Source organism: Rhea pennata, chromosome 5 (assembly GCF_028389875.1).
Source record: "Rhea pennata isolate bPtePen1 chromosome 5, bPtePen1.pri, whole genome shotgun sequence".
NCBI classification, from domain to species: domain Eukaryota; kingdom Metazoa; phylum Chordata; class Aves; order Rheiformes; family Rheidae; genus Rhea; species Rhea pennata.
In genome coordinates, this window is record NC_084667.1 from 40,696,684 (window position 1) to 40,720,488 (window position 23,805).

Consider the following 23,805-nt stretch of genomic DNA (forward strand, 5'->3'; position numbering starts at 1 on the left):
AAGCAAGTCAAAGCAATATCAAACACCACACAGGGGCCAAGATATTCATATCAATTTAGTCCCTCACCATGCTCAATACTGTGATTCTGCTTCAGGACATGTTGAAACAGGAGAAAGACGACGATCCAATTTTAACAGATTTTAAAGGATTTAGTATATGGTTACTCATGACTTTAGCAGGCAGACAGTTTCCAAACAAATAGCATCAAATACACCTCTCCAAGGAATGCCAACCTATACGGATCTGACACTAGCAAGAAAAATCTCCTTCATGTGTTGTTGCTCACTTCAGCACAACCTGCTAGACAGTCAAGAATATATTTCTTTTTGATTCCAGGCAGCCACTTTATTTATCATACTTTATTTATCACATTTTATTTATCATGCCATCATTCCCTCAATCTAGCAATTACAATCTCCGGCCACCTGTTTTGAACAGATGCAATTAAAAAATACGTTCCATATATTACGTAGCTTCAGAGTTACTCCCAGAGAAAACCCTGATCCTAATGAGGTGGAAAACTCTGCTATCACGGAAAGGTGCGTGTGGGGCCAGCTGAAGTCCCTGCATCTTCTTACCGGCAGCAGCGTGAGGCCGTGCAGCAGCAAGAGTTAGCACTGCAAAGCCAGCAGGTGCGTGGCAAAGAAAGCTCAACAGGGTGACTGACACGGCCACCAAAGAGGATAAGAAAACAGAGAAAGAACCACAGCTCCCCGCAGCGCTCTCACGCGATGCAGCAGCATAGAAACTATCAATATTTGGCGAGATCTGAGAAGAGAGGAACACGCTCTGCACAGCGCCGCTGACTTCAGCGGGGTTATTTTGGGGTTCGCTCCAACAGAGCTTATGGAATGACTGGCCCTTTTCTAAGGCAGGTTGTGCCTGTGTTAGAACAACCACCCTGATCACGGTGAGCTGGGTGGATATTTCTATGACTTGCTTATTTATTTTTTATATAAGTACAATGAATAAGAATATATGAGAATAAGAATATTAAATAAGCTGAATACAATGCATCTTAAATAAGCCTGCTACTTCTTTTTTTAGATCTAAATTAAATGTAAACCAAGCATCTCTAGAAAGCTTGTAGCTAAATTTACCACTGGGGGTTTAATGGGTGTGCTGATGAAACATTTATACGTACCTGTTCTGGCCACCAAGAGAAAAAATTTGCACATCTAATACATCCAGCTTTACACTCAACTTCCCATCTGCAATGTGATTGCCTGCTTAATATGTACAAATGAAAGGTTAAATAGGAAAAACTGAGAAAGCTCAGTCTGGATTCTTTTTATAAAAAGATTTTCAGACAGTGTTTACACCACTGCATACTAGCTGAGATTTATAAAGATCCGCCATTCACATTTCAGCCATATCCAATAAATGCCATTATAAAGTTTTCAGCCTAGTAATAAAGAAAGCTATTAATGTGTTTTCTCCATGTTAATCAATTTAACATGGGGATGGTGATGTTAGCACCACTTTACATTACAACCTTCATCGTTTCTCATTCTTACAATATATAAAACAAACAAAGGGTTTTTGGATTCCTCATAGATTCATTTTTATCTCAGAGTGAAAGCTGAGCAAGATTTGTGGCCTCAGACTCATAACCAGTGATAAGCTTCTCCTTCCCTCCTCCTCCCAAACCAAATAAATTGAGAGACTTTAGCAAAATTAATTGCAATATTCATCGTTCATGAATTTCTACACTTGTGTAATTCATTTTCTTGCAGATAGCAAAGCAGAAGGAGGGTCTCTTGCTGCCAAGACTACAGGATTCATGAGCAAGCCTGCTCAGGACCAATGGGAAACAAGTAAAGGAGCACCCTCACCACTCCTTTCACTGGGAGATAGTTTTAATCACATTAGTTTACTCGAGGTGTAAAACAAATGCTGCTGGGAATATTTTGAGCAGCCATTTCCATCACAATTTTGCATCTTGTGAAGATGATGAGAACTGGAAGCGAAGCTCCCAGCCTGGGGACTGACCATATTCATCTGTGGCAAAGCAAAGAGCGTGGACCCTCGCACCAATCCTTCATTTGCCAACTCCAGTCTTGGATCCAGGTATGACGGGGGAAGGTGACGGGGAGGCAGCCTGCACTCCTCAAGGAAAAGCAGCAACAAAAAACCTTTGCTCAGCCCCCAGCCTATGCTGGCCAGCTGGACTCAGGGATCGTACAGCATGAGGCCACTTTGTCCCATCTGGCTGATTCTGCAGCTGTGTAGTTTTGTTCAAAAATGCTTTCTCAGGAGGTTTGTTTGAAGTATGGAGGCAAATCATATTGCCCTCGGCATATATAGAAGAAGGAATTCTTCTCTACCCTCTGAATTTTACAAAGATTGGCACATCACGGGACATCCAGAGAATAAGGAACATTATCTGCCCTCTTCCTGGATTTTTAAGACTGAGAATGAAAGACCAATCTATTATAAAATACCTAGGACCTACATTACAAAATGCAATTCACCTTTCAGTCCCTACTCACATTTATGTATCTGCTGAGATAAAAGACTTGTTTTGCTTTCTTCTTCCATTTCAGTCTGACATGGAGGACCAGGCAAGGTGTTAGTCCCTCACAGATCAGAGGAAATGATCCAAACATACAAGTTTATTAATATGATGACATCTTCCTTCTACATCTTAACCCTCCATACATAACCCCACTCCAAAGGGCTCTCTGAGTTCTCCCAAAGTGGGTCAACAAGGAGGAGATATCCAAATCACTTTCAGCTTAAAAAACACTTTTTATTATGCAGTTAACTGTCTCTTCATCCTCATGCTTCTTCAGCACTGATTTCTTTCCTTATCAGATACCCCCATCACCACTTAAAAGAGCACCTAGAAGTTGCCCATGTTCAACCTTACTAACAAGTGTCAAATTCTTGCCTACTTAACTCTACTTAAATCTATTCAATCAGAACACAGGTTGTCCATATGCCACCTAAAATCACCACTGCGTAAGTGTTTGAAGGATAGAAGCTGGTTAGAGTGTGGTGCTGCTAATGCCAAGGTTGTGGGTTCAATCCCCATACAAGCTACATTAAGGGTTGGACTAGATGATCTCCAGAGGTCCCTTCCAACCTTACCATTCTATGATTCTAAGATGATTCTAAGAAGGTGAAGTGATCTGCAAGTCAGCACTGGCAGGTGGCTATCTCAGTGCCTGCTTCCCAACTCCTTAATTCTTCTCTGATAAATTTATGTCATTTGGAAAGGTTCACATGAAAAAAATCTTCAGAATGAATGAGACTTGAAATTCTTGAATTTCAAGATTAAAAAAAAAAAGATTAATGAGATGTATTAACTTTAAGCATGAAAGGTGTGGCACAGATAAGGACTTACCAAGTGACCCTTGCAGTCTATAACTGTATGGCATTCTACTGAGCTCCGTATAATGAGACTAAAAATAATACTGATTTAAAATATCATGTTGCGCATGTGCACTGAGCTTGTTTCATACGGGCACATGCAAGATGTTCATTGTCTGTTTTTAAACCTGGCTACTCACATCTATCTGCCAAACAGGGGATTGTAGAGACCATAGACAGGTGAATTCACCTATGCAGGACCTGCCACAAGTTTCTCTACAAAGTCATCCCAGCCTCACAGGAAAGATTACAGTTCTTCCAAGCATGCAGCAAACAGGGCTATTCCAAACAGGCAGCTTCTCCAGCTTCACATTGTTCAAAACAGATCTAGAAGTCATCGGGGAATGCCCTATTTCTTTATTTTATATTTCCTAGATCAAGTAAGAGAGTAGTTTGCACTTGAAAGCCTGCTCAGAAAGTTACCCAGCAATGCTGGCATTTCCATGGTGCCCAAGGAGCTCTCTAGGAGCTGCCCCGAGCCCAGGAGCCCAAGGAACCAAACCCAGCTCCTATGGGAGCCATAGGGCCCAACCTAATGATATGGAAGCCAAGAGCCACCACATTCTCCATTTTCCCCTACATGACATTAGCTGATCCTGAGGGGATGGATACAAAAATGTAACCATGCCCAATCACAAAATCTAATTAATAGATGTGTGGAAAATTGACCTATTAAACCCTCAAAAAACCCAGCTCAGTGTTGGATAAGGTCTCTCTGCTGCCCCCTTAGCAGCTGATACCAAGCATAAGTACTTGAAAAAAATCTTTTAAATAAATGATAATGAAAGCCTAATTGAAAAAACACTCACTCCTAAAAATACCACTGAGAAAAAGCTTTAACTCACATGTTCTCTTTTTGTTTAATCACTGCAAACCTATGATATACAACAGTAGGAATATTTTTTCATTGGAAAGTTATTTCTTCCCATTACATGCCCTTAACAAATCATTATAAAGCAAAACCTGAGGTCAAATGGTTGGTAGAGGCACAGAGATTTCAGTTAGTCTGCATTTCTATAATTTTTTTTATGAAAACTGGTGGCTAACAACAACAGATATCCCAAACTAGCTCTCAGACTGAGGAAAAAGGCTGAAATAGGAGTATGACGGAGTTACATTTTGACTGCTTTGCAATCTGGCAACTCAGCACATCCATACTGCCCTGTAAGGCAGCACTTGGGCTGTTTTTTCTCAGCCAACCCATGGACGACCTGGACAAGAAACGGCAACATTGGGCAGAAGAGCCAGTACTGTAGCAAGGGAAATCAAGACTGTCATTAGGAATATGGGTGGGGAAGTCAAGTTATTGCAGTAACGATTAAGAAACAAATACCCATGGGAAGTTAGATTCCATTAAATTCATTTCTCTTGGCAATGCTTGATTCTTCTGCAGCCAAAGTTCAATCAGCTTCTTAGCAGGCAGCAGCATACCATAAATGCTGCACTGCAAGCTTAAGAGTTTAACATGCTAGAGAAAAAAATCTTCCTGACTAACGTGGTTGCGGTGCAGTGCAGTCTGCTCCTGTAATACACAACTCTGTGCTCAGAAGAGGACTATTTAGTTCACCAAGTGGGAAAGGGCGAGAGAGATGCCAAGAATGTAACATTGAGGATAGTGGCTTGGCTCCATGGAGGACCACTGACTGTGCTGGGGCCAGGATTTCACCTGAAGTGGCAACTGGTGCGTTCGTTGCGTGCTGGCACCTGATACTGTATGATATAAGTGAACCTTCTGACCACCGAATGGCCACTAGAGGTGGGGCAGCTGCAAGGGCACATCACTGATATTTACTTAAAAACCAGCCTCCTCTTAGCAAACTTGAAGCTTTGCAACACATTCTTCTCCTGCTTCCTTCACAGCTCCCAAAAGAAAATCAATTTCTTTTCTTCCCCAAGCTACCTGGCCTTGAAAAACTCACTGCTTCTCTTTGTTTGAATGCATTCAGCAGCTTTTCTGCCAACTACAATGCATTCACTATTCATCAAGTAAAAGGTGGACCTGAAAGAAATCAGCAGGATGTTTCCTTGTATGTGTGTGTTGTATAGAAGTGTTGACTCTCTTCTCAGCTTTTAAATATCTCTTCAGCAATTTTGATGAATTCAAGTCTTATTGCAACTCTTTGGTCCTGAATTTTCAAAAGAAAAACTCAATGTCTTATGCAATGAATCTAACATACATCTGTTTTCAAATCAAAATCTTTCCTCTTATATGCTACATGTCTTTCCACTTCATTATTCTCTGTAGAGAGGCTTTTTAGTTTCTTTCTTAAATATCTTCAATGATCTTATGAATCTTTTTCCCTTTGCTTCATTTACATAATTTACCAATTCGTAACATTTAATTCAGTTTGTACTTTAATATGCCTTTCAAGCTGCCCCCAAGAAGGTTTCCTAAGTACTGAGGTTAAGACTATCCATAGAGGAGACATCAGCACAGCACAAGATGACAACATATATTGCTCTTCTGGCATTCAGAATAACAATGGGGCCGATGGCAAGAACGTCTGCCAGAGCAACAGCATCCTCGGCTTACAGCAGTAACATATGAAATGGTGCAAGCACAAAATATATATATATATATATTTTTTTCTCTAGTAATTCAATAAACTGCCACACAAAAATAATGCATAAAGAAATCATATCAAAGACATGAGGACATCTTGTAGCAGTAGGAAGAGTGTAAGTAAACGAATGAGAAAGAAATGTACCTATACCAGGATACTTTATTCTGAAGGACCTATTCCCTGCAATTTAAAGGTACAGAAGAGGGCACACAAAATAATCGCAATACAGCAAATTGAATTAAAATTGTGCTGAGGTTAAAAAGGTCTTTGTTTAGGTCTCATTCAGTGCTAATGCCAGGACAGGGTAGCAAGAATCAGTTATGCTACTGATTATCCAGCTTGTCAGGGGCACCAAGAACTCGTAGCAGGAGTTGCACCCATTCAGAAATGCCAAAGCAAACTTCTCTCCCCGCTTCCTATTATCCCTTTGTGCAAAATCTACTTCTCTGTCTTGGAGTTCAGCCATTTCCCATTGACACATACCACCAATTCTGGTGCTCATCTGTAACAAGATTCAGAGAGTCCAAGATCTCAAATGATTAAATGTAATTAGACTGTGTTAAAGATGATTACAGATATACTTGGTTGCTCTTACTCTGATTATGTCAGTCCTACACCTTTCAAATAATCTTCCCAAACTTACAAGGGCTACTGTCTGTCTCACTTGCAAAACCTCCTTCCTACCTCTGAACTTCACAGCAAGGATTCAAACCACAATTATCAGCAGGGAAGACGGCAGCATCATGCAGTGCAGTGATACTCCACATGAGGTGCTGATGACGGAAGCTAACGATATACAGCAGATGCCCAGCATGAGTTTGGACAATATAAAACATCCCAATATAAATTCTACTCTTAAAGGCAACATATTTCAGCTACAACTCCACCTATGAGAACCAAAAGCTAGTAATGGTTTAGAGCTACTGACCAATAGATCATTTTTCTCCCATTTTAGCTAGGAGTTACTCTGTGTTTATCATTGCTGAGTTAAATAAAAGAGATGAAAATTTTCAGCTGCAAATTATATGTAATAAAGTGGTCTATTCATAAAATAATTATTCAATTGCAGCTGACAAGTCTAAGGCGAGGGCTGTATTCTACTGACCTTCTCACAGCCTGAGAAAAGGAAAAGCCATCTTCCCTCCTCTTTTGGTATATGTAAAAAATGTTAAACATTTAGTTTACTGTCAACTTCTAATGTTGTCTGAAATACATAGTGACACATCAAAAATGTTTGTAAAATGAATAAAAAATGGGCTGTCTGTTTCAATACACCACCTCAGTCAGTCCTCTGCAATTGATATTGCTTGTATTTACATGCCTAAAGCAGCTGTTGTTATTTTATCTGCTTTCTGCAGCATTCTTTTCTCTTCTAGCTAATCTCCCCTTTTTCAGACACAATGGTAGGAAACAAGGACCCACAGTTAGAACAAAATCAAGCAGATGCAAGGCAGAGGGTCAATCACTTCCTAACACTAGTGTTGATCAGCTGTATACAAACCAGCGCTTTTCACTTAAGAATTATCAGCCACTGAATGCCAGTGTATGTTCAATTCCTCATCCACCAAGACTTTGAAATTGCCTCTTATTTGACCACAGATGAGTCACAAAGACTTCTCCTCTGAAGGTGTAAGGTCCCATTACATTCACTCAGATATGAGAGGGTTTAGTTATTTCCCAGAGGACACTGTACCTTGAGGATTTAGCCTTCAACCTCATTTCTCCATCAGAAAAAGAGGAGTTCAATGGCTTACTCACCATTTGTGAGATGTTTTAAGATGCCCAGACAAAAAGTATGCATTTGTGCAATGTGTTTAATAACTACCTTTACTGAAATCTAGAGTCTTGGGAGAGGCCAGTTGAAAACTCGCAGCACTCATATTCTGTCTACTACAAAACCTGAAATTTAAGACATAAACATGGGTAACAAATGATAGGGAAAGTGTTCCCACAACAAAAATATACCCTGATGGGCTCCTTAGATTAAGGGTTAGCTCCTTATTAGAGATTACAAAAGGAGGAAGCCTAGGTACATCTCTTTCTGTTTTATGCTAACTTATCCATCGTCTAATATTTGTCAGGAGAGCCTCAGATGAATTTAGTGATGTCAGAAAAGAAAAGATAGATCTAGCTGGGCTAAGCCAGGCATAATGGAAGTAGCAGCTGTGTTTGATTCATCGTTACAGCTCTGGGAATTAATTTCTCAGTCAGCCAGGTTGGAGGTCAGGACTGGATTTCTCTCGAGAAAAAGCACTACTCCAAATTGCATGGTAGCACAATATGAACAATATTGTACTTATTGCCATATGAACAAAAATCCTATACTGACTAGGATGAGACATCTAAATTCATCTTCATTTCTGGACTCAGCCAAAATAGGAAGATATGAAGCATGAAGAGCTAACAGGCTCTGCATTAACTGATCTTTACATAGGGTATTTGCGTAACATGTGGAGTTTTATTTAGGAAAGTTTGATTTTCCTTTCCCCTGCTAACATTTTATTCGAGGAATCACTTAGGCCTTGATCAACCATCAATCAAGAACTCCCAGTGTGGAGCTCTAATGCACTTTATCTGCAGTTATTGTTCCTCAATAACACCTATTTCTGAGCACACACTTAATTCTTTTCATCAATACTTTGCTATCCCTCAGCAATTCTGTTAATAGCATTTTGCAAGTGCACTTTCAATGAACTTTCCTCCTCTGACAAATGTATTAGGGGAACTAAGGGATTTCCTTCTGTGTGTTTGCTTTTTCAGACACACAGGCAAATAATGTCCATCTCCCTCACCTGCTCCTGCCTAAATAAATAAAAATAAACAAACAAATAAATAAAAAGAGGTTAAAGTGATGTGTCAGAGTTCAAGATACCAAATGGGTGAGCTGGTGAGCACAAACAGAAAGAGATTAGAAATAATGCTGTAATGCAAACTTTCATCAATTTTCACCAAATTCCCTAGTGAGGGAAAGAGGTGATGCATCTCTACCATCTCCAGAACTGTTCAGCATTATCAGCATTTCTTTAGCAAGATTCCCTTTTAAGGGAAGAACTCAAAGGCATGTATCAACTTTAACGAGACATAGGTATATGATTAAGTTAATCATGTGGATTTAAACATGCACTTAAGTCATCTGTTGAATGGGGACAGATTTAAGCCTGTACCTAAATGCTTCAATAAAAAGAAGCCAAAATGAATTGCTTACAGTTAAATGCTTTTGATGAAATTGCTGCAGCTCCCTATTGTGTGACATCAGTACTGAAATGTTAATAAACCAGTTAAAATTAAGTTAATTACTAAGTGAAACAAATTATAAAGACATTTCTAATCACCTTCTCTAATTTTGTACTGCTCACTTAGTTAACATTATTTTGCATTACAGAAATAAAATGCTTGACCAGGACCAGTGCAGCAACCTCATGGAGCAATAACTGCAGGGAGTCACAGTCCAGGAGATGATCTATAGATTCCTCCACGTCAGCCCAAAATGTTGGCTCTGTTTATAGTGGTTACTTTCCAGGCTTTTAGCTATGTTAGCACTTATGCCAAAGCCTAGTTTCAGAACGAGAGGGATGGTAGCTACGTGGTAGGAACTGTTCTGTGTGCAGAGAGCTCTTTTGTAATGCAAAAGAAGAAACAACATTTCTCCAGCAGAGAAATGAAGTACAGGAGGCCACGCCGTTGCTCAGAAGTTGCTCAGAAGCCACTTCATGCACATACCGGAATTTGCACGCTCCAAAGCACGACACTTTAATAAGCTCCACTGAGGGTTAAATCTGGCCTTGCTCCGAGAGCCTTCCCTACACTGATCTGTGCAGGGATTTCCCACACTGACACTGTTCTGAAATTGTCCCAGCCTTGCATTGTAGCTGCAACAGCTATGCTCGCTGGGGCACAAGCAGACAACGAGGCCCCAGATTTCCACCACTAAAAAGATGCAAGCCAGCAGGAGGGTGTAGGCTAAGCCAAATTCTGATGAAAAACATTGATAGAAAAGGTAGGACATCTGCCTGAAGAAGACTGCAGAGTGCCCATCCTCATCCATCCTACCAATTTTGCAGGACTTTTCCACCAACGCCTGTGCAGCTGGGATGATCTGGCCATTTACTTCAGCCTCTGTTTCTCTACTTTTGAAAAGTCTCCAACAGAGCCTCTGCAGCAGACTTGGGCTGAGCTTGCCATGTGGTTAAAGTCTTCAGCCTGATTACGAGCCCCTTTCTCAGCCTGGTGAGCAGCTCAGCTCACGAGGGTAGAAAAGCTCCAGTTTGGCGCCGTTGCCTTTGAAGCCAGACGTGAAAGAGGCTGAGACTGAGCTAGGTTTGAAATCATACCCATTATGTTCCAGTCTGGTGTCTACAGTCTGCACGGGATCAGGCAAAATAACAATAAGGAATGACAATCATTTTGTTAAGTGCTTTGAGAAAGAAAGCAAGAAATGCATCATCTACAGATTATATTTCTATCAAATAGCAATAAAAGCTATAGATGAACTCATTAAGATTTACTAGGACACAGAGAAAATCAGAGCATTTTCACATATCTCATGAAAACCAGAGCTAGCCATTATTTTTCAAACCTCGTCTGTGGACCATTTTCAACACAGCTAGCTGGGCATAGAATTTAGGCTGTAATTTTCACAGAGACCCCAAGGGAGCTAATTGCCCAATCTTTGCTCAGAATTCTGGTCTTAACTTGAAATTGCCAATGGCAGTAACTGCTCCCATAATCAAATATCATAGTCAGTGATCCTTTGGTGCTTTTGTTCCTTAAACTGGCTTGCACTATTCAGCTTGACATTTCAAAAAGGAAAAGAACAAAAAAAAAAAAAAAAAAAAAAAAAAAAGCACATTCTGGTTTAGTTATGCTCTTCCATTTCTGGGCATTAAATAGCAGCACCCTTGCTCTGCCTATAAATCAGAAAAAATGCAGCCATCTGAACAAACAAACCTACTGAAAAAAATAATGTATTACAGCTGCAAAAAGGTAAATATGGACTTTTTTTGTTTCCTGTGCCACCAGGAGAACCATTGCAGTAAAAATAAATACAGATGCTAAAACCAGACGGATTGTTCAAGTTAGAACTGGTACAAGACTATGCATTTTATTAGCATAATTTATATTCTAACAGGGTCCTATCTAGTGTTGAGAAGTACTAGGAGTACTGAGTGCTCAAAAATCTGAGCCTCTCTCAGCACAGGGCCATGCTGCTTCCTTTTTATCACAATAAAAATTAAAGTTAACCCTATCAGTACTCCACAGATCTCTCAAAAATACATATAGACCCTCAGATGCTGCTCTGAATCAATGGAATCAAAATAACACATGTTAAAGAACAAATTCAGGCCTTGGGTAGGTGGCTCTTCACAAGACTTAAAGCTACGTCTTTGGCATTTGGACTGCTTTGAAGAGGGCATAAATTTAGTAAATTTAGCCTGAAGAAAAGAATAGCATGGTAAGAGGGATAACACACATTGGGAACCTGCAGATGAACATGCATAAACTCCAGTGGGAGCTTCCACGCACCTGGGGCGCACATGATGAGCACAGCGGAAGATGGCCTGTGACTGGCCACACTGCTGCTTTTGGAAAAACTGGCCTGAAAGAGCTGTACCAAGAGCTGTACCTCTTTCCTCCTTCAGCAGAGTTCCAAGGATTCACATTTTGTAAGGCAATAGGCTAGCAGAGTGAGAGGAAGCACAAGCAAGCTGTAATCGCAGCTGCTGGGATATTTTCTATTGCTGAGCTGTTCTCCAAGTTTTTCTTTACAATGTCACACTACACGAGCAGTCCAAAGAAAGACTGTAAAGCACAGGGGAACATGCATCTCATGAGATGTGGACAAACACACATCCATCAAAAAATGGGAAGATGAGGTTCAAATGCATGGGAGCGAGTTGGCTGCTTAAAAGCTGAGTGAGGCTGTTGCCAAGTCAGCAGGAATGAGAGATGGAGGTGATTTTTGGCTTCTCCCAGGTTGATGAAGGAGAGCAGGTCAAGCCAGGCTGCCCTGCAGCCTGTCCTATCTGCCTCCACAGCTGCACTCTCTCCCACAGCAAAACAGTAAAATGCTCTGTGCCAAAACCCTGTGAATGACTATAAAGACTCTGTCTTGATTCTTTTTAATAATTAACACCCTACTAAAGCAAGCACCCCAGTAACTGACCCAGATAGACTGCTCCTCACGGCTTAGGACCCAGCACAGCATGTCCACGTGCCTCTCAGCTTCTGCTTCTCCACCTGGAGAGGGCAATAGCACTACCCTGTTTCCACAGGAAGCAGAGATTGATTCAACTTTGTAGCAAGGGGACAAAATATCTGCTGCTAAAGCCTTCTGCTTGACAAAGCAGGTATATGAGAAAGACACCAGGGAATCTGTTATTCTTCAACCTTTTCTAAAACCAGAATTGGAAAATAATGAATAGCCCCCATTCTACCCTGGGAAGAAGTTTACACGCACATACACTCCTAATCAGAATTAACTGAAGGCCATCCAGTATGCAAAAAACCTGCTGATCTCTAAATACATATATGACACAGTAACCTGTAAAGCTTAATCTGCAGAGTCCTTTTGCTTTTGATAAAGACACACAAAGCCAATATTACTTTCCCCTAATGTGTAGCTGTTAGCATACATTGCTCCTTCACTGATATTCCAAGGAATTGCATTAATTGAATTATTGCCGTGGTTAGACCCAGACTTGTTTGGGTTAGCTACATCTCCCATGGCAGTAGGTAGGACAATATTGGATCAGAGAAGCTAGGACACAAATTCTGTCTCATGTACTGTGAGAAAGTATTAGTTTTCGGCTGCTGCTGTTTTATTTATTCTGTAATAAATAGAGGTAAAGGCAGGATTGCAAGTATAATATGGACACAAACCACTGATATCCTCACTGTAAGACCATGGATTTAAAGTCATACAAGAACACCAAGGCTCACATTTCATCATCTGCCATACATGGACCACAGCAATTCCTAAACCCAGTATACCAATATTTCAACCAGGGTCCCTATTTTAGAATGAATTTTGATCTTACAGACAACTGTAAAGTGGCTCCTGCATCAAGTGACTCAGATGAAGGTTAAATTTCCTAACATCCTTATTAATAACATAGCTAAAAATCTCTGCAAATCAATAAGCTTAAGAAGAAAGAGAATCCTTCCTGACACTTGTTAACTATTTTTACCTCTGAAGAGCAAGGACCAACATTCTTTTTGACACACTTGTCAGCATAACAGCCCTGACTGCTTTATGGATATAAACATTTCATCTCTTGCCTTTCCCCCACATCCATACGTTTATTGAACTACCAGCCTCAACAACAGCCAATGGCAGGGAAGTCTACAAGATGACAGTGCTGAGCGTAAAAAGTACTACTTCTCTTTCAAACATGCGCCTTTGAACTTTCAAATATTTATATATATACATATATATATATATATATATATATACTATACTATCTTATTATTTTAGATGCTATCATTTCACTTAAGATCTCTTAAGCAGAGGTTCTCTTTCCTTTCCCAAACTGAATCAAGCTAGTCTCCACAATCCCTCTTCAAGTCTGTTTTCTCCTGCCTTTCTAGTGCTTCCCATTGCTTCTGTTACCCTTTGCAGAAATGAAGCAACCAAAATTCAATGCTGAACTCACAAGGGAGCTAGTCTATCAATTTAAGCAATGATAAGATAATATTTTCTAATTGATTACCTTCCTAAATATATACTATGTGTTGTATTTGGTTTCTGAAGCCCCATGACATATTAAGTGGATGCCTTTATGAAGCTGTCATCTATGATGTGGAGATCTTTCTCCCAAGGGGTTACGAGTAATTCCGAATCCAATAATGCAAACGTGTAATTTTAAATTGTCCCTTCTACTTTAATTACCTTGTGAGTTCATTCTGAGCTCCAGCTACGACATGCTGTCCAGTAACCTCATTCTCTTCAGGCCTTCAAAAGTGCCCTGACAACCACTCACAGTGTTCATTAACTGAGTAATTCAGATTCTTTCTAAAAAAATAAGGTTGTCACTTTATTACTTGCTCCTCATCCAGGTTATTGCTAAACATACTGAGTAAAACCAGGCCTACTACTACGTCTTAATGTATTTTGCTGTGAATGTCTTCCCACTCCAGAAACAGCTGTTTATTGGCCATGTAGCTGATGACTTTTAACTCCTGGCATAATTTTGCCAGTTGCCCTGTAGTTCTCAAATTTCCTTAGTCAGCAGTTGTAAGAGACATTGTTAGAAGACTTAGGACTGAATAGACAGATTATGCACAGTTGTGGTCTTGGTTTGAGGTTTATTCACATAAAAATTTTCTAGACTAATTCTTTAATGAGAGGGACAACTCTGACAGGCGATCTTGCCCCTTCAACAGAAATTGCGCTGAAGTGCTACAACAAAGGTGAAACATAAGTCAAATTTGAAATCACAAACAAAAGCTGTGTTTACTAAACTTCTATACGTTTACCTTGGCTTTTCACTGGAATTTAAGTGCACATGTGCTGCAAGAAGCAACTTTGCAAGATAATGCCTTGTATATCTTTACATCTAAGCTCATGACACCTCCTTTGTCACAATGTTGCTGCAGCTCCTAAACTGTATTTATATATAAAAAAAAAAATCTGATTCATGTCTAAGTGAGGCTTGGGGGTTTTGGTTCATTTTGTTTTTAAACGGCAGAAGCCCTGGCAGCATCTGTGCCCTTGAGCTGTGCACAGGAGGGAGCGCGAGAGCCCGGTCCTGCAGGGCTGCTTGTGCATTCGCCGAGCCTCCTTCCGAGAGGACGTCTCAAGACAGGCGGGTGCCTGACGTGCATACCAAGCCCAGTACTTCATGATTTATTTATAGGGGAAAGGGGCATAAAAATTTGCTGAAAGGGGAAGAAAAGCAAAAAATCTGACTTACCTTGTCAGTGTAGACGAAGAAGAGAATCACAACGGTGAGCTCCAACAGAAATATAATCAACAGCATGATAAAAAACTACCAAGAGAAGAAGGGGCAGGGAAAAAAAAAAACACAAGAAACATCAAAATCTATTTGAGCTTATTTGGGATGTGCAATAACCACATTCAGCAGATCATGCAGAAAGGGGAGCAGCAGGCGCACAGGCAAGCAGACACAGAGCTGCGGAGGTGCAACGCGACAGTGGGCACGCGACACACAGCAGCCCGGGAACACCACCGCATCCAGGCACCCAGCTGGCTCTTTTCTGTCTCTGACTTCAGCAGAAGAGCACAGAACTCCACAAACATCTGTCCCCTCGTAAGGCCGGGGCTCTGTTCCACAGCAGCGCTTGAGGACTCCTCCCAGGCGAGGTTTCCTTTGTTTTTGCATCAGTCTTTCACCATTACCAGGGTGTCACTGAAACACACAGCTTAGACTTCCCATTGCTAGAAGAGATTTATTGCTCTATAAAACATGAAGCCAATGCTCCTTTCAAGGGAGATTGTGGAGGAAGTCAAAGGCACACCCAAAAGCCCCTACACCAAGTTAGCTTTAAGTATGTAAACAAACTAGTCCAAGGAACAAACGAAAGGGGCTGATTTGCCCTAAAGACAAAGCAAAAGTTGGTCTGTAGTTTTTTCTCCTCTCAAGTCAAAGAGCTACCTGAAGCCCAACAGTCAGAAGCTCAAAGGAGCAGGAAAGCAACACGGGGACTTCAGGTAGATTCTCAAAAGCCCTCAGCCCTTGATGCTCTTGATTGATGTTAGCAGGAACAACTGTAGGCAATGCTAAAAACTTCTGAAAAAATCATATCCTCTGCATTCTGTTAAGATAGGGGAAAAATAAGGCCACTTGAAATCTGGAGTGGCTGTAGGGCATGGACAACTTAATGGAGCTGCAGAGGTCAGGGAGGAAGGCAGCTATGATTAGCCTGTCCTTATCTATCTCCCGAAACACACACAGGCCAGCTCACATCGCCGCGCAGATCTGCAGCAGAGTCAACACAAGAGCTGCACGGACTTTAGCACAAGCCCTGTGCATGCAGTAAGCTACTGGAGATCTGCAAAGACGTGTGAAGGGGAGAGAGTAACTCTGGAGACTTTCTCGGCTTCAGCTGAGGCCCGTCTCCCTACAGCAAAAACTCCGTAGGCTTGGCAGCCTGCAAGGCTGGAGCACCAAGCAACACTGACTTCACTGGAATGCCGTTCCCCAAAGGAAAATGCTACTCTTTAGCTTCAGTCACAAGCCTGCAAACCTATACAGGTTTAAGAGCTAAAAAGCTTTATCAGAGCTTCTTTGCTGCCTGACAAATTGAAAGGAAGCTTTTGAGCCTCTGGATTTGTGTGATAGAGCACAGGGCAGAAGATCGAGAAAGGGGAAAATACCATTTTCCTCTAGTACAACTGCACCATCTGCAGAACTCATTACATTTGGCCCCAGGAGTCTCAAATGAAAGTTTATTTTCAATTCTTCATAACCAGTATCTTCATACTTGCCTTACGCTAACACCGTATCATATTCCTGCCTAGGTTTGAACACAGAGCTCACTCACACCAGCGATCCAAGCTGATGCCCATGTCTTGATTATCCAGCACTGGCCTTTCACATCATTTTGCAAGCCACTCTTGGTGCATCTGGCTTGTAAGTGCATTTTGGACACCTGCATAGTATTAAATGAAATAGGGCAAAGTAAATCACTGTTTGCAAAGATGCATGGACCCTTTGCCCTATATTATTTAGCTTTGAGGTACTTTTTTGCTCATCCTTAACATATGGGTTATCCAAAAGGCAAACACGAACATTATCATCTCCCTGTAGAATTCACTGGCATAGTCTGGATTAAGTTAGGCAACTTCCAAAATAAAGTAAGGACTCGTACCCTTTAGTAACAGTGATTGCACTTCTTATCACAGCACCCCTATGTCATTAGTCTATAGTTTTGCAAAGCCTTAATTGTTTAGGCTTATAAATTCTGAGCTTGTCTCTATCTAAAAGACAAAAGGCTTTGGAAAAGGTTCAGAAAATGCAGTTCAATTATTTCTAAGAATGAAGCAAGGCAAAGTATATTATTTTGTCCATATTAGATCTCTGGCAGCTTGATTTCAAATTCTTTCACATTCCAGTGCCTGGAGCAGGCACTTGAAACAAGGTGTAGCTCCATACTGGGCACACATGGTCCTTTCCAACAAAATCCACTCATAGCTGGATATGCCATTAACCTGCAAAAAAAAGCACCCCTCTCACACCCCGTAGGGATGAGAGGGCTTAGTGGCTAAAGTCTTCAAAGACTCCAACCATGGAGAGCATAGGCAAATCCTTCCCACAGCTCAGTGTGGGATGGGGCAACTCCGAAACCACCCTCAGAGCATTCTCCTTCCTCTCGCGCTCCCGTGCCTGCCCGCGAGGTCTCTCCGCTGTCCTCTCGGAGCCGACAGCCTCCAAGCCTGCCTTACTGGACCCTGCCTACAACAGCAAGGATGGTCAGGAAGCACAGCTCACACACTCCATCACGTCTTCTGATCCATCAAGCTGACGTGCACGCATGGACGCGTGCACAAGCTGCCCCTCTATTCCCACAGCACCTTCCAGCAAAAGTTCACTTGCAGCTCCATCCTCAGCATCATCCCAAAGGGCCCAGCAGCCAGTCCGGAGGCCAAAGCAGGCCTGACTAATCCTGTTCAAATTTAAACAGCAGAACCACAAGCCTGCTGAAGGCTCATGGCATGCGCAAAGCACCCAAGACCCCAACGCCCCTGCTGGAAACTCTCACAGCTCCTTTTCAAATGAATTCTCTAACTATGGTGATAAATAAGGGAAGAATAAAAATGAGTTTTGCTGTGGTTCACTGGGGCTGCAGGCTGCTGATATAACGACGATTTATGCATGGAGACACAACAATCCCACAGCAAAGCATTCATGTAAAACCCCATAAAAAAAGATTAAAGTAACCTTGCACAGAGAGACGCTTTCCCACAATACTTGCCAAACGGTGGGACATAACTTGGCAGAGGTTTACTGGAGAGGTACTTGCTGCACCACTCTCCATAAATTAAAGCAGAAATAACCCCACAGGTGTTCTAGTGAGAAGGCAGGTAGGGTGACACCTTTCTATCTGTGTATCTCTGCTGATTTCTAACTCCAAGGAAAACTAAATTTCCCATTAAAGGACAAGAGAAGAGGAAATACACAGTTCCCGTGAAGCCTACTTCAAAGGTAAGCATTGCTCTCCTGATGTTAGATGAATACTTAACAGAAAAAAAAAAGAGGTCCCAGTTTGCAACTCCACCCCCAATAGAGCTGTACTAGGCTTTCAAGCCACTAGTTCGAGCTCCTGTCACTCAGCATTAAGCAATGCATCTAAAGATCAGGAATCAGTTCCTGATTCTCCTATTATTGATATCATTGAAAGTATGTCTCCAACACAGCTCACAAAGAAACCAAGCAACAAGTTTTAGGTCAGCCACCAAGTTAACTACATTTTCTCTTCTACTCAGACAAGATTTTCCCATTTCCAAGGTGTTCCAGATGCAGCCTCTCTTCATGATGACTGAACGTAACACAGTAACACACGTGATGGGATCTTTTTGTTTCCCAACACCTCTCCTTCTAAAATCTTAATATTTCTATAATATTGCTCAAATTGCCCATTTATCTACATCCGGAGGAGCTGATGATTGCACAACACCCAAAGACAACAGTGACCAAATACAACGAAAACCAATCTGCTTGTTTTGTTAATCTCCTAACACTGTGCTCTGAAACTCAATGTGATGTAATTGATAGTGAAATCAGGAGTGCTGTGTTTAGACTGACACCCTAAAGTATTCCTTTCAGTTTGGCGCAAGTCTCTATTGCACAGGGTGACAAGTAGGATCTCAGGGTGCCAGACTTTCTTCCTTCAGAATCAGGAGAGAGAAGTTCATCTGCAAGTAGTAGTCAGATTCTCTTTGACAAAGAGGAAGAAAGTACTAAGACGATCTCAAAGCAGTAGTCTATCTGGAATAGTCACGTATTTACCAAGAGCTTTAAAATCATGGCTTAGCAAGTACTTTATTTAGCCCAAACAGCCTGTAAATTAGCATAACCTACGTAAAGAAACTGGACAAATGCTCCAGCAGCCAGCACATGCTGTGCTCCATGATCTAGTACCAGCACTGTTAATTCGTTTGCAAGGAAGAGAGGAAGGGAGTTATCTTCTTCTATGACAACATGAGATTAGACGCACGAACATGGTAGGTTGCTCCTGTGAAAGTGCTCCGGCAAGTTAAACGGTGGTGGCCTGCAGCAGTTCCCAGGGTGAAGGGGAAAAAGAGATTTACAATCTTTCAGCTTACACCACCTGCAAGTTTTCTACAATCAAGGGTTTTACCTTTTTAATAGGCTGGGTTACCAAGTCCTCACTAATCATCTTTAATTTCATTACTAAGTTTCACTTCCCAATTAATAAACAGGTAGCAGAAATTACACAGAATGCATATTGGGCTAACAATTTTGGTCTTCCAACAACAGTCTAACAGCACAGACTGGGAGGGACCGCATTTGTCTACCAGGCCCTAAAGTGTATGTATGTAAGTTTGGTCTTCAAGAAGAGTTCAGCACTGGCTGCTGAAAGGCAACTGTCTTAGCATCACTGAATAACATAGTCTGGAAATAATTTCTGTCTATCATCTGGTCCAATGCCTTGCTCAAAGTATGATCAACTAGATAATGCTGCTCTCTGCCATGCACCATCACATTCTGGTTATCTCCAAGGATGGAGACCCCACAGGTTCTCTGGGCACCCTTTTCTAGTACTTGACAACCTTCATGATAACAAAAATATTCCATAAATCAATTGGAATTTCCCTTGTTGCAACTTGTGTCTGTTATCTCTCGCCCTATCCCTGCACACCTTTCAGAAAGGTCTGGCTCTATTTTCTCTATACTCTATCTTAAAGTAGTTGAAGACAGGAATCTCTTCCTCTCCTTTATTTTTTAAGGCAGAATAACCCCAGCTCCCTCAGCTTTTCCTTGTGTATCACATGCTTCAGCCCTATAATCATCCCAGTGCCTCTTTACTGGATTCTTCCTAGTATGTCAATGTATATCTCATGCTGGGAAGCCCCAAATTAGGCACAATATTCCAGGTATCATCTCATCTAATTCTGAAAGAAGGTGTTATTCTTTCCCAGTTTCAAGGAAGCTAAGGGAATCTGGGTCTTGCTATGGCCACAGATACCCAGTTATTACATTTATCTTTTTATTTTTAAATAAAACAATGGCACACGTTAAAGCACAGCCTCTCCGTACATACAAAAGATCTGTGCTCTTGTCATCAAAAGGAGAAGATCATTTATTTTTTAGTTAAAAGGATGATTACCAAATTGTGTTACCATGCTTTGGGCCCAATCTAAACAAAAAACAAACCAAACAAAAAAACTTTATTAGTTTTTAGATTAGATCTTGATATGAATAGAAATAGTGTCAACAATTACATCACGTGCTGCACATAGCCTTCTCTGCAGAGATAGCATCTTATCTTTAATACTGGAAGTGCAAATAGTATTTGAACTCTCCCTTTTCTTGAATAAATACACACAGTCAAACCTTTACCCGCAAATTCACAGAGCTCCATTAATGTTAAAAGAACTTCAGAGAACAACAGCCACATGTTAATAAGCTGCTTGAAAATGAAGACCTTTCCTTGCATTTAACATGCTCTGTAACTTTCCCGTTATTCTTATCTTAAATTATATTCTGTATATTGAAACAATATCTGTCAGTCCCATTGCAACTACCACATTATTATAGCTAGAACAGTCAAAACCTGTTTTGGTCCCTGCAGAAGTAAAGCATCCACTGCCTAACCAAGCTAAAGCAGAGCACAGCTTAGATGCACAAACCTGGGCACCTAGATGGGTCCTGAATATCACAAAATACTGCCAAACCTATTGCAAGTTATACATGAAAAATCAAGCACCCATAAAAGATCAAAAACAATGCAAGAATTGCACTGTTTTCTGCAGCTGCTGAAGAACAACTCCCTCTAAATAGGGCTTTATGACAATGTTTGCTCTGCTTTTCTAAGCACAAGGTCAGAAAAATCATCCCCTAACATTTCAGAAAGCTTTCCAGAATAGCTTTTTCCTTACATACCTGTACATGACTTCCACAGAATGCAATCTGATGTGGTAGAGAATTTATCAGCACTCGGGAGGGGGGAGGGGGGGGCGGAAAAGAAAGAGCTTTTTCCACTTTTGAAAGTAGAAGTGTTTAATATACTGCTAAATCTCCTAAGAAGTTTGATTTCAAATAACTCCCAGAAGGCATCTTAATCTGACATATTAATAGAGATTGGGAACATTACGAAAGGATTACTTAGTTCTTAGTTTTTCCTTAATTTTCTTTTCCAAGGAACTGAGGAAGGAGGGGAGAACAGAAGAAAAAGTGTGATGGAAATTGTACTCCTATCTTAGAAATGACTCCTCTTGCAACCTGCATAATTTGTACGGGAAAGCCAAGGCAAGGAATGGGAAATGCCAGGACAGCGGCCAGACAGAAACAATAACCGCAACTACAGTCAAGAAAATCCCAGTGTATTGATCTCGAATATGAACTTCACAACGTGGGATAAAGGGCAGCTTGTTCGCACCAATTTCCTTCAGAGCACATTCAACGTCTCACTCTCAATTTTTTTTGCTGACATTCAGCTTAAAATTTCCTTTTGGCAGTTGCAAGCCATTGCTCCTTCCTAGTGCCCTGCATAATTCCTTTCCGCTCACAGTATTTAGGCTCTTCAAATATTTGCAGACTTATGTCCCACCTGAGCCTTCTCTCAGCCACACTGCGCATATTTAGCTAGCTTAACATTGCCTTGGAAGTAAATGTCTCTAGCCTCCTGATCATTTTTGTGCAGCATAAAAATGATAAGTTTGCTCATAAACTGTAAAAAGGCAGTAAGTATACGAGCAAACTTATGAACAGAAACTCCAATATGAAAACAGCATGTATCTAAATTTGGTTCATCAGCTATTACTCTCCAAAAGCCTTAATAGTTAATCCATCGTGGCTGTGACAAAGATTCGAGTGCTCTGCGCCTGCTGGATACATAGTACAGCTCTGTTTATGTTTAAAGTATACTTTTTTATGAATGTGCAGACACGCCTGCTGATCAATAAGGCTGAGAGAAACCTGCAGTAATTACTTCTGGGAAGATACAGAACATACGCAGTTTTAATACAGACTAATGGAGTTTCATTTTAGTCTCACTCTCGCTTTCATTTGGCATCACACAGTCCTGTTGCTCTAGTAAGTGCGAGCTGAGAGACTGTACATTCCTGCACTACATATCACAAGCTTGTCAAATTATTATTTTGTGGTATTTCCAGTCATTTACTGTTACAGTTACTGTGAGACAGTTACTGTGTCTCTTCTGTAAACATAATGCGGAGAGATGACGTGATCGGGTGTAAATCTCCATGCTACACAGGCAAGATGGAAGCTCTGGCTACCCGTGAGGTAAAGTGCAGCTTAGTATGAACTAAAACATCAGAGTGACTCTTACAAGTCCCTACACCTCTCCATTAATAACACAGCAATTGCTCCCGATACCTGACACACCTCATGGGAATGGCAGCTAACAACTAAAAGGCCCCAGCTGCCCCAACACCACTGGGGCAAGTGGCCCCCAGGGCTGCTTAAAAAATGAACAGACAAGTCAGTAGGACTTACCTAATTCTACCTTTTAGCTGCTTATGTCCTCCTATAGATGTCTGTAGGCATCACAGAAGGATGCCAACTTGCACAAACTAGCCTCTGCTTCTCTATCTCCAAAGCTAGACTTTTTAGCCCCTGAGGTTTAGGTAATTCAAGTCCTGAAAGAAAAATGCCAATGTTGCTCTTTAATTTAAGAAACAGCATAAAGATACCTAAAATAGCAAATAAATGATTGGAAGTATAAACATATGTGCTGCTTTGTAAAGGCCATGGATTATTATCTGAGGAGAGAATTTTATTGTTAGGAAAAAAAAAAAAAACAGACATCATGCTCAAATGTCATGCAGAGGTTTGGGCTGGTGAGGAGCACATAGGTTACCTGTCATTCACTTTGTAAATGCCACATTTTCCAGGTGACTCTGGCACAGAGTGTTTTAGAAGCAGGTGTTGTTCATATACTGCTAACTAGTTAATAGATTATCCCAAGTAATCAGGTAGGAGTAGGAGCTCAAAAACACTGACAATCATTTAGACACAGAGGTTGAGCCTTCAACCAACAGAAGCTAGCAGAGCTCTCCTGACTCCTGCACGTTACGGTGTTTGACTGCCATAAAGCAGCATGGTAGCACAACAAGAGAGCAATGTGGATATTCGAAGCATACCGGGCACTGATGGTATTGTATCAGTCTATACCAGAAAAGTAAGTATTACCCTACGAGGTAAACCCTTCCTATACATTAAGCCTAGACTCGAGTCTAAAAATAGGAGGGAGGCAGGTTTAATCTTCCTTCCCTCCATTCCCACATTCTCTGATTAGCCGATACCAGAAACGAAGAAAAGCAGGGAGGAAGAGGATGACTCAGCCCGACCCCATCTGTTCTCAAGCTCCTGTACCAGCCACACAGAGGTAGCTAACAACTAAAAGGCAAGGGTTACGTTCAATAGGCAAGACCCCAGGCTGGGCGTGTGGTCACCGACCCGCCTGTGTCCTCCTTCACCTTCCTGGTCTTTGCACCAGCTGCCTGCCGGTTTGCATGCAGTCAGCATTTCCCCAGTTCTGCCGCTCAGGCCCCTAAAAGACATGTGAGCGTGCATTCAAGCGCTAAGCTGGAATCAGAAGCTACTGTTTGGTGTGTAGCATAAAATTACTGAGATGAAGTAATTCACGGGCTATTTCTTTCCCATTTAGCTGCTTGGAAATAAATTCCTTGTCACCAAT

At 41.3% G+C, this 23,805-nt stretch overlaps 1 protein-coding gene across 2 annotated transcripts in view; it reads right to left on the reverse strand.

Moving 5' to 3' along the window:
- TSPAN4 (tetraspanin 4) overlaps positions 1-23,805 on the reverse strand; it is a 203,617-nt gene that overhangs the window by 40,999 nt on the left and 138,813 nt on the right. For both annotated transcript variants that reach the window (XM_062578026.1, XM_062578025.1), the window contains exon 4: positions 14,853-14,927. In XM_062578026.1, the coding sequence (XP_062434010.1) occupies positions 14,853-14,927 (75 nt within the window). The remainder of the gene's footprint in view (positions 1-14,852; positions 14,928-23,805) is intronic.